General features: G+C 31.7%; 1 protein-coding gene across 3 annotated transcripts in view; it reads right to left on the bottom strand.

The window, feature by feature from the left end:
- LOC114326714 (serine-rich adhesin for platelets) overlaps positions 1-12,874 on the bottom strand; it is a 166,164-nt gene that overhangs the window by 21,520 nt on the left and 131,770 nt on the right. For all 3 annotated transcript variants that reach the window (XM_050651131.1, XM_050651132.1, XM_050651133.1), the window contains exon 2: positions 5,344-5,404. In XM_050651131.1, the coding sequence (XP_050507088.1) occupies positions 5,344-5,371 (28 nt within the window). In that variant the 5' untranslated portion in view covers positions 5,372-5,404. The remainder of the gene's footprint in view (positions 1-5,343; positions 5,405-12,874) is intronic.

Below are 12,874 nucleotides of genomic sequence, written 5' to 3'. Positions count from 1 at the left end.
TAATAATGTAGAGAATCATAAAATATCATAGCATGACATTTTAATTAAAACTGACAGTTGTCAGAATCGTAATCGTAATTTGGTATAAAAACAAATCAATTGTGTTTATTTCATTTATAAAAAGGTATGTTTTTTTATTTGTATAGTTTTATAAATTGTACAGATTATAGTCGTATAGATAATATATAAATAATTTTTTGTTCGATTATAGCGCCATCTATCAACAACTACAATAGGGCTTTTCATTCAGTCATTTGTTTCGAGCTTCTTTCATATGTCGTATAATCCGTGTATATTAATATTATACACAGATTATACAACAGAAGCTCGAAAGAAATGACAATGTAGAGGATTTTAATCACGGACGTACCTTTTTTTCTGTCACTTCCAACTTAATGCGTTAGAAAGAAATCGAAAAACTGTGACGCACTGAAAGATGCCTATAAGAAGGAGAATACTTACCTACCTTCCAGATATAAATCGATTCCATAAATTGCAAATTTCTGTTACCGGTCATAGGCATTCGTTTTGGGTAGGGCAACGGTTATTTTATCGCATAACTTTTTTCCTTAACTTTTAAGCATTTTTGACACTGGTATTCTAGTACTAAAAGGTACACTTGCTTTAAGTCGATAGAATACACCGTTCTCTAGAAAAATTAATTGAACATTTGTGTTTTTTGAATTTGAAAAAAAATGTTCAAAAATAACTATTTATAAAAACGAAAACTGGTACGTTTATTTGTCTTCCAGAAATGAATTGATTTCATCAATTATGAATTTCTAGTACCGCTATTCGTCCGTTTTGGGTAGGTCAACGGTTATTTTACGGCATTATTATTTTTTGTGTCTAATTTTTAAGCATTTTTGATACTAGATTATTAAATTTTGAGGTATTCTAGTACTAAAAGTTACTCTTGATTTAGTCGCTAAAATGTACCGTTTTTTTGAGATTTTTTTTTTCAAATTTTGTTCAAATTCAAAAAATGAAACATTTTCAAATCGATTTCTCTAGAAAACTGTGTATCCTACCGACTTAAATAAAGAGTACCTTTTAGTACTACAATACCTCGCAATACAGTATCAAAAATACTTAAAAGTTAAAGACAAAAAAGTTATGCGATAAAATAACCGTGTTAAATAATAATTTAAATAAATAACAACCCAAAAGGGAATCCATGTATCTCTGGAAGACCAAACCGTACCAGTTTTCATATTTCTAAATAGAAGTGTTCTAGCTTTAAAAAAAACTATTTATAAGACGCCATCTTAAATAAGCTCCAGCTCCCTTAGGAAGCATTTTCGGTCTAGTCTAGGTGATTTGGGTTAAACTTTAATATTTTGAGCTCAGGAATCAATAGTTAAAATATTTCCAATTATTAATGTACATATATCATTAATTTTCTACAGCGTTGCTTTGATTTTGGTGATAGGTCTCCGCGTATGAAAAAAATGTTGATTAATAGCAAGCTGAAAATTTGTTAATACCTTAAGGGTGTCTAGTCGGACAAACTTTGATATATGGGAACACTGGAACAGGGGAAGTATTAATTGTGGAACAGGTTAAAAATTTGGAACGGTTAGACTACGAAAACGGCACATGTATTTTGTCCGACAGAACAGACTTAAACTCTCCGAACAGAGATTAAACTCTCATGCAAAAATCAGACTGCTATTTATCACCAAATGGGCGTTTTAATGAGTGGAACATGTAGAATATGTCAAATGACAGGAATTATGACAGGTGATAAATAGCAGTACGATTTTTGCATGAGAGTTTAATCTCTGTTCGGAGAGTTTAAGTCTGTTCTGTCGGACAAAATAAATGTGCCGTTTTCGTGGTCTGACCGTTCCAAATTTTTAACCTGTTCCACAATTAAAACTGCCCTTGTTCCAGTGTTCCCATAAATCAAAGTTTATCCGACTAGACACCCTTAAGCTATTAACAAATTTTCAGCTTGCTATTAATCAACTTTTTTTTTCATACGCGGTATCCAGACTATGAGTTTTTTCAAGCTATTTCATTTCAAATAATGATCTTATCCAGTTCCAAACTAACGATAATTTATATCTACGACCAGAAGTATGCCAATTTCTTTTTGTTACTTGCATACATAAACGCATACATAAAGATGAAGTATGTACATATATCGCCTACATAAAGATGAAGTAGTATCCTTTAATGAGAATCCAGAGAAAAGTGGTCTAAATTGAGGAAGAGTTTGTAATAATTATTGACACTTCTAAACGCGTTAATATAATTAAAATTGGAAAGTTTAAAAACAAAAAATTGTATATGCAGCCATAAAGAAACTCGACCATCTGACGAGTAAAATATCTCTATCGAAATCTTTTCTCTGGTTTATTGAACGCAGAAGAAACAAAATATCTTTCAATAATGCATTTTAACCACAATATCACCAGTCGTTTCGCATCTGCGATCTTACGATTACTACATATTAAATATCCAACCAACACGTTTCTTCGGTTAGTTTAGCTCATTTTTTTTTGTTTCGAAATTCAGTTATGAAATGGCAAAACGACGGTTGAGTCATATTCTTAATAGACCAGGGCGCATCTGTAAAAATATTACTACATTTGGACGTTGGGAGGTGACTCAAATTTTTTTGCAGAAATTGCTTGAAAATATCTCAAATAATAATATTTGAGTTATCCTCCCTCTCAAAAAGGTCCGGAATATTGTTTAAATAACCAAAATGTCAAAAAATGAAGGAAAAATTTGATTGTTTTCTTCGTTTTTTGATTATACCTTTAAAAGTATTCATTTCCGAGAAAAGTTGTACTGACATAAAAGTTGCGTAATTAGATTTCCTACAATATGGAATTGGTTAAAATTTTTAAAAATAGTCACCCTTGTTGCAAAATAGCAATAATTGCCAAAAAACCATACAAAAACAAGTATTCGCATTTTACGTTTTTCAACCATTTATGCTACACTTAGGACCTTAATATTTCACCCAGAAAAACTTTATGATACAATAAAACAATACTGTAAATTTCATTAAGATCGGTGCAATAGATTGTGCAAAATAAATTTTGCAATCCAGCTTTCGCAAAAAAAATTCATTTTTTCAAAATGTTACAGGACTGAAAATAAAGCAGATAGCAAGTTGAAATTTTTTTTTGCTTATAGAAGTGTAGTGTACCTTTCCTTTTCAATTTGCAAAACTAAAATCGAATAACAACCACGGCGACAGGAACTTTTTTAAATAAACATTAATTATTGGTGCTACGCGCAGGACAGCGGATAGTTTGCTCTGATTGGGCATTCCAATGACCTTTGATTGATACATTTTAATTTTTATTACATTTCGATATAAATAAATAAATTTGTTTATTGCAAAATAAAAACACATACTCTATCCTTTGAAATAACACTTTTTTTAGCAAAAACTTTCTTTGTTCATATATTTCAACTTAGAGAATAAAAGTTTATTATTTTTAAACATATGCAATTGTTTAAACAATATTTCACAAACAATAATAAAATTAGTTTGATTTTTGTGGAATTAAAATATTAAAATACAACAAAATATAGAGTAAGAAAATAATATATTAGATAAAGATTGGAAGAAATTTTGGTGGAAATCAACTTGTGTGAATCGAACACCGTTGTCCTGCGCGTAGCACCAAAAATTAATGTTTATTTAAAAAATTTCCTGACTCCGCCGTGGTAATTAATCGATTTTAATTTTGCAAATTTCAAATGAAAGGTACAGTACACTTCTATAAGCAAAAAAAAATTCAACTTGGTATCTGCTTTATTTTCAGTCCTGCAACATTTAAAAAAAAATGAATTTTTTTGCGAAAGCTGGATTGCAAAATTTGTTTTGCAAAATCTATTAGACCGATCTTAATTAAAATTACAGTGTTGTTGTACTATATCATAAAGTTTTTCTGGGTAAAATATGAAGGTCCTAAGTGTAGTATAAATGGTTGAAAAACGTAAAATGCGAATACTTGTTTTTGTATGGTTTTTTTCGCAATTATTGCTATTTTGCAACAAGGGTGACTATTTTTTAAAATTTTAACCAATTCTATATTGTAGGAAATTTATTTACGCAACTTTTATGTCAGTACAACTTTTCTCAGAAATGAATAGTTTTAAAGTTATAATCAAAAAACGAAGAAAAAATCGAATTTTTCCTTGATTTTTTGACATTTTGATCATTTAAACAATGTTCCGGACCATTTTGAGTGGGAGGATGACTTAAATATTATTATTTGAGTTATTTTCAAGCAATTTCTGCAAAAAAAAATGAGTCACCTCTCAACGTCCATCTCCAAAGAGATGCGCCCTGGACTATAATTCTTAATAAAATCTTGGCCTAGCCTAACCCAGTGCCTAACCATAACCATGCACTGTCGCGGATAACTGTATAATGGCAACGTTCGAGGCCTGTGTTTCTAGCCCAGTAATTTTTTAACGTTTTGTTTAACGTTGGATGGTTTTGTGCAAATTGGCGGACGTACGATGAATGTCTGTTTTTTCTAGTACCTAATTGATCCATTTGTTAATTACGAGAGAGTAAGTAAGTCTAAGAGAAGCAAACTATGTAAGTGCTAAGGGATTGATTATGTTTATGAAAGGATCACATTATAAATAAAACAATCAAATAATAACAACAATATGCAAAACTAAGTAGGGATTTTCAGAAAATCTCGACACACGATAGGCAGACCAAATTATGGAGACTGGTGGAAAAATTTCCTCATGAACACTTATTTATAGTGTCAGCACGCCCAGACAATGGCTCAAGGAATGAGAAGCAAGTTCTAATTGTTGTTTCAACAGCCATAACACATTTACAGATGATATAAAAAGTATAGGACCATTGCCATTAGTCCAAAAAAAAAATCAAATAACTGGTCGCAAAAACTGCTGCAATCTCGGAAAGGGTCTTATTATACATCGTTCTTAGACTATGAGAACGGTATGTATGTAAGTATGTATAGCGTTAACAGTGAATAGTGAATTTTACAGGCTGTGTGACGATAATAATGATCCAGAAAAAGATGGTGGACAAGATAGAATTGAAGGCAATTAGAAAACTAGTATAAAGAAAAAAATATAAATGAAGATAAGAACATATTGATACATTTTTTTTTTAATTCTGAAGATATTTAGAACATAAAACAGTACATGACAATACTTTGTCAAAAGTGAAATTACGAAATTTTTTAAAAAAATGTGCTTTTAATTTATGGCCTTTCTAGAAAACGAACCAAATTCTGGCAAATTTTGATACAAAATTAATCAAAATAACATGTTATCAACTAATTGACGTCACAAATGAGATATCTAACGAAATTTAATACATACCTAGCAGTAACTGAAGCTTGACTCCCATAATGTTGGCATCGTTGCTGGGCTACTGGATCGTCTGCAACAAAAACGACAATGAAATATGAAATCAATATTTTAAGCGATTCTAGCAAAAATGCTAAATACAGCGCCCGAAATAATTAGGGGCCACTTGGGTAGTAGTTTCTTTTGTTGTATGGTTCAATAGGATTGAAAGTATCTCGGTGTTCTTGTATTATTTTTTCAGAAAGTTTATTTTTAAAATAGTTAAGTCAATGAGTATATTAAATCATTTTAAAAAAGATAAAAAAATGTAAAGTCATTAATAAAAAAAATTAAACAATTTTTTTTTAATTTTTCAACTCAGTTTTATAATACCACATCTTGACATTATCTCAGTTACCTACATAAAGTATATACCTAAAGGGTGTTTCATTAATAACTGAAAATATTTTAAATGTAGATTCCTGGGCTCAAAATATTACGGTTTAACCCAAATCACCTAGTCCGAAAATGCTTCCTAAGGGAGCTAGAGCTCTTTGAAGATGGCGTCTTGTAATTAGTTTTCTTAAATACCTCCAGAACGCTTCTATTAAAAAAAAAACGAAAACTTGTGCGTTTATTTATCTTCCACCAAGGGCGCCCATATAAAAATTTTTAGGGGGGGGCCAAACGTGAAGATGTTGCACATTACATTTTGTATATTTCGGATGACAATATATACAGTAGACTCTCTCTATAACGAACACGGATATAACGAGGTTTCGCTTATAACGAGGTACATTAGGTGTCCCATGAAATTCCTATTGAACTATAAAGCTCTATTACGAGGCATATTTGGTTATAACGAGGAAAATTTAAATCGAAGAATACTTGTCTTTACCTGTTTTTAGCGTTGTAATGGTCATAAATAAATAAATGCCCCAACTACCTGTACATAGAAATGCCCAACATCTGTCTTATTATCGAGGCCAGTGCTATAATAAACTCGGCCACCTGTAATAAACATCTGCCTGTTTATCGACCGATATTGAATACTATAGGAAATTTACAATTTATGGCGGCGAAGTCTCATTGTTCACTGTTCAGGTTGACCATCGACACATAATAAACTACGTAAGAGGCATCAAAAGATTTCAATATTATTATTGTTTGATATAACAAGATCCGCTTATAATGAGATAATTAATTCACCATTTCAGTTCTCGTTATAGAGGGAGTCTACTGTAGTTTAAACCACCTAAAAAACCTAGTTTGAACCCTGTTGTGAGGAATTATTCATACATTTAAACACTAGACCAAGTTTTTAAATGGAAATGTCATGGGTACCACAAAAGTTGCGCCTCTCTTTAAAACCCGTTTGAAAAGAATACAATGCTTGCAAAGCCTTCCTTTCAACTTTGGCGGGCAGACTAACCATGAGTATGTGTCGAACCAAGTTTTTACTTTAAAATCTTAAAAAGGAGCCCCCTTTATTTTTGCAGATATAGAATCCTTATGAAAAATAAGGCACACATATTCCAAACATTTTTAGAATTGTTGATAGATGGGGCAAATAAATCGCATTTTCCGAATATCGCGCCATCCGTCAACAATTCTAAAAAAGTTCGAATAAATGTTACTTATTTTTTAAGGAGGAAACTCAATCTGCAAGAAAAAACGGGGGTTCCTATATAAGATTTTAAAGTTAACTCTCACCCCACCTCCAGAGTGTGGAATGAAAACTCCTGTTTGGTGTCATTCTATAGATTTTTGAAAAATATTAAACACGTGTTTTTTAGTTTTTATTTGGAAGTATATTTCTCGAGATATTAGACCGTTTCTATAATTTTGCTGTGGTATCACGATATACCGTTTTTTCCGATTATAGCGCTATCTATCCACAATTCGCAAAATGGCTCGAATAAAATTTGCTTATTTTTACAAGGAAAATTCAAATCTGCAACAAAAATTAGGGGTTCCATTTAAGATTTTAAAGTTACCCCCCGCTCCATACCCAGCTGTTGAAGTGGTGGACTTGTTTAGTGTCATCGCATAGATTTTTGAAAATTATTGAACACGTATTTTTCAGTTTTTTCGATCCGATGTTCATTTCGCGAATTATTCGGCCTTTCCGCTACTTTTGGGACACCCTGTATATAACACTCATTCATCATGAAAGATCACCTGTTTTTCATTTAAATAAAATTGTCCTGTTCATCATAATGCACACTTTAAAAATAATCTACTTACTAAAAAAATACTTTTGCAAACTAAAATTTGACTATGTTCAATAAATTTTAAAAATTATTTTTCAGTATGAATTTTTTCAAAATATAAAATATAATTACTTTATACCAGTTGTTAAAGACAAATGACAAATGGCTCATTGTAGTGATTATCGATCAGAGATCGGAATTCTTGCTGATATGGTTTTTTTGCAGTATTATAAATCGTCGCCTTAATACTATAACTTGATAACTCGAAATTAGTAGTTTTGAGATAAACGAGTTTAAAGATTTTAAAGATATTTGTGCTGCTACCATGATGTTAGTAAATAAGGAATTCACTCTGCGGCTCTAAAATACTGTTCCTTAACTTTTTGGCAACTGATCTATTTAGGAATATGGTGTAAATTTGTTTTCCAATATGGAAAAAAACATGAAAAATTAAAGTTATCAACTTTTAGCACTACCATAATGTTAACATTTGGTAATGTCGCATGTTGTGCTAAGTCGCATATAAGTGAACTTTTTAACACAACTAATATTTTAAACATTATTTTGTTGAAAATTAGCCCTCTGCCATGGGGGTTGCCAGATCTGCTAACAATTCTCGAATTCTTGCATTAAAATGAACCGAATAAACAGATGGCAATTATGTGGTAAGTTCAATGGTTTCAGAGAAACACGTGCTAAAACTAGATAACTCGAGTTATCAAGTTATAGCATTCAGTGTATGTCGTATTCACGATTATTTCGATTAAATAATAGCTTGATAACTTATCTTGTCAAGTTTTAGCACTGAATATTAGTGGCATTTGAGTTTTATCAACTTTCGTCAATCATAAATAAATACTTAACCCGTTTGAAGTGAGATATCAAGTTTTTACACAATATGGAGGCAAATAAAATACATCTTGTGAACTAGTTATCTCAAAAACGTCAATTTTGGAGTTATCAAGTTATAGTACTAAGGGCCGGTTGTTCGAACGCTAATCAACAATGATCATTATCAAATAATTAATTACTGTCAATGTCAACTTTGTTTGGGTTGTTAAAAAGTCTGTGGAGTCTATAATCAATTAATATAACAATAATTATTAACATAATTAATAATAAATCTCATAATTGTAATTAATTATGTTTTCAGCAACCCAAACAAAGTTGACATTGACAGTTTTGGTGACAGTAATTAAATATTTGATAATGATCATTGTTGATTAGCGTTCCAACAACCGGGCCTAAGGCGACGAAATGATTAATTTAATTTGTAATTTTGGGTGTCGATTACAGTGTATATGTTTCCCACGCCTCTAATCTCTGTCAATGTTTTCGTTAGTAGCATACCGTGATTGTGGGAAATGTGTATTATGCACATTCCATACAGACCACTGTCGCAGACACAAAGATTTTCTGTTAAACTATTAATAACTACCCAATATGTGAATTTTTTTTATTAATAAATATGTTGTTTCCAATTTATCTCTCAAAATTATCCAATAATGTTTTGACAAAAATACGTTTATGTAATATAAATTTAATTTTTTTCTCCCGAAAAGCTAGGGGGGGGCCACGGCCCCCCCTGCCCGTGTGTATGGGCGCCTATGTCTTCCACAGATAAATCGGTTCCATAAATTGTGAATTTCTAGTCGGCGCCCCTTGGGTATGGCAACGGTTATTTCATCGCATAACTTATTTGTCTTTAATTTTTTTGCATTTTGACACTGGATTATTAAATTTTAAGATATTGTAGTACTAAAAGGTACTCTTGCGTAAGTCGGCAAGATACACCATTTTCTAGAAAAATCGATTTGAAAATTTTTCAATTTGAACAAAGTTTGAAAACATTAAAAAAACGGTGTATTTTACAGACTTGAAGCAAGAGTAACTTTTAGTACTAGAATACATCATAATTTAATAATCACCTGTCAAAAATGCTAAAAAATTAAAGACACAAAAAATAATGCGATAAAATAACCGTTGACCTACCCGAAACGGACGCATATGACCGGTACTAGAAATTCGCAATTGATGAACTCGATTCATCTCTGGAAAATAAATAAACGAACCAGTTTTCCTTTTTCCAAATAGTTTTCTTTTTTATTTATTTCAAATTCAAAAAACGCGAAATTTTCAAATCGATTTTTCTAGAAAACGGTGTAATCAGTATCCTACCGAATTAAAGCAAGAGTACTTTTAGTACTAGAATACCTGACAATTTAACCCATTAACCGCCAAGCAAAGAAATACTGCAATAATATGTAATATATTTGATTAACTAGAGTAAAATAAACTTAAACATTCGTAAAAAAATTGTTTCACACTTTGATAATGGCAGGTGTCACAACAACAAAATGGTTCGTTTTCGAACCTTTGGCGGAAATGAGATATAAAAATTGAAATACACAATTTTATTTTTTTGTGAGAAGTCTCAAAACATTTAGAGTGTAAATGGACCTGGAAGTTTTGATAAACAAAAATAGTATGGTTAGAACATTGCCTACACCTTCTTTCGAACGGCCCTCTATCTTTTTTAGAAATTATTTTAGATATTTCCAGTTTACACTTTCCAATCCTGTATCTTGAACTGTGCCAGTTGCATAAATTCGACAAATCGACATATTGTCTACAACACTACACAACCTCCCTTATGTAGCTTCCTCCCCCTCCTCCACCCTAGATTATAACAAAACTGAATACCCGAATACCCGTCTTGCTAAAGGTACGTATCCACTACGTTCGTAATATTCGACCACCGAGGTACTGCCGCACGATCGTTGGCGCACTGTTACACGGTCGGGGAGTGCCTACCATTCACTATGTTCACATACCTCTTGCGCTCCGCGCTCCATGCAACTGCATCCATCGACATGCATGCGCTCCTCTACATATAAACCACCACCTATTGGACCGTTGAGGCGGAGCGCACACTGTTGCATGGTCCGAGAGCGCCAACCATCCACTATGCTCACGGACTTCTTGTGCTCCGCGCTCTCTGCAACTGCTCCAATCGATACGGTATGCGCTCCCTTACATAAAAACCGTCACAGATTGGAGCGTCGAGGCAGAGTGCGCATCATTGCACAGTCCGGGAGCGCCAAACGTGTCCACTATGTGGAGCAGTTGCAGGAGATCGGAGCGCAAGCATAATGGATACGTGTTTTTACACATAATAAAGAAATATCCCAACAAATTACTGCCTGTGTATCACCTTGAACTTATTCCTGATCAGACAGGATTATATGTCGACTTCCGCCAATGGTTCGTTATCGAACCATTATTTTCAAACACGAGATTTGATGACTCAGAAATTTTTTTTGTATTTTTATAACAATTGGTGTACAAATAGGTTAAAACAATAATGTTTTATTTTATTTGACCACAAAAGTGTTATGCCAATAAAATTACTACAGTAAAAATAAAGTTGTGTCGAAGGATTGAAAATGTCGGACATTTAGAAAATATTTTTGTGATGAAAGCATGAGTTTGGAAATTAAACAAAATTAAATTTAGTTACACTTATATCTTCTAGTTGCTTAAAAAATACAAAAATTTAAAAAAAATTAACGAATTGTCAAAAAAAATTCTACAAAATAATGGTGCGTTTTCGCACCTTTGGCGCTAAATGGGTTAATAATCCAGTGTCAAAAATGCTTAAAAGTTAAAGACAAACCGATTTATCTCTTGAACGTAAACATGAAATCTAGGAGTGGTTCTATGTTATGAGGAATCTTATTTAAAATATCTACCAATGGGGCATTTAAGGAAAACTCAATTTATTAAGTTGTGATATATTTATACATATTGGATAGATTCTTGATATCGGTCGTGTTATTGATACAATTTTGATCTTTCTTTATGTGAACAGACCGACAATCCAAAAAAGAAAAAAGTTTCTCTTTTCGACTTTTCGAAAAATACTCACGATTACGTTGGGCATTGTAAAAAATGCATCACGAGTCGACATCACTTCATAAAGCAGTTTTGAGGTGGTTGTAAAAAAAACAGTTATATCGCAATCTATTTTTACTGCCACGGGTCAGAGTTAAGATGTTCACTTTCCGTTATCTTATTGATTCTAAATTAATTGCATTCTATGTTTAATTAATCACTACTGCGCTATTGATTGATACTGAAGAAGCTACAAAATAACGCTTTCGCGATTTTTTCATAATAAACTAAACAAGATTAGAAAAGGGATGTTTTAATAAAGGAATACAGGGTTTTTCACGAGAAGATTACACTATTTATATATCGGAAACAATATTTAGAAGATATTTATGAAAATTTGTTTGTGGTGATTACAAGTTATGCCGAACTTAAAGACAATATTTTGATAAACATGCCACTTCCTGTTGTACCAAAATTGAACAACTTTGTTATTGTAAATGCAACAACCTGTATATTATTGCATTTTAAAAAACAAAATTTGTATAAGTCCAAACTTTTTTTATGATTCATCTTTTTTCAAAAATTTTGACAGATATAGACAATCTTTTCAAATATCTTATCTATTTACAAACATGATGTGTTGAAAACTTCTGCGCACAAAGAGTGGGTAACGTTCTTCCAGGAATTTACATCGAAATCGAATTTATAAACACAGGATGTTTACACATTACCATTTAATGGTACCCCATTTCTTTAAACTTCAATCCAGACTAAATAAATAATTTTAAATAAAACATCCTGTATTTTATAATTTACGTAAAAAAAGAAAAACTATCTTTCAAATATATTAGTTATACCATACTTAACCATATATACTATACCAAAAGTTAAAACCCTTAACCACTGACATGATTCATTTTCAAACAAGTTAAATCAAAACATAAAGTGAAACGTACGTCGATGTGTAGTATCATTGATACGTACTATCAGTGGTAATAATTAGGAAATGACTATTATCGTAGACGTACCGTGGACGTATTTTATAAAGTTATTTTATTGAAGTGTTTAATGTTTCACCGTTGAGGAAATTGATGGACTCAACATTAAACAGCTTGAACATCATAAGGACTATTACTAGTATAAAGATAAATATAGAACGGTAATGAATAAATTAAAAAAAAAACAAAAAGTTAAACAGTAATCTCGAAAATAAACAAATAAGTTTCCATTCAACAGAACTGTAGCAATACTCATAATATTCCTTGCATAAGTTTGCATAAAAAATAGGTACTTACCGGAAGTAATCCGGAATACCAGAAGTAATCAAATTAAGAGAGGAGAGTAGTTAGTAGTTCTAACAATAATTATGTTTGAAAATAAAAATTACAATAACATATATAAAGACTAAAAGGGACTAAAATATGGGACTACTGATGAGGGGGAAACAACCCCCGAAA

Source organism: Diabrotica virgifera, chromosome 5, assembly GCF_917563875.1.
Source record: "Diabrotica virgifera virgifera chromosome 5, PGI_DIABVI_V3a".
Classification (NCBI taxonomy): Eukaryota; Metazoa; Arthropoda; class Insecta; order Coleoptera; family Chrysomelidae; genus Diabrotica; species Diabrotica virgifera.
This window is presented reverse-complemented; position numbering and strand designations above follow the sequence as displayed.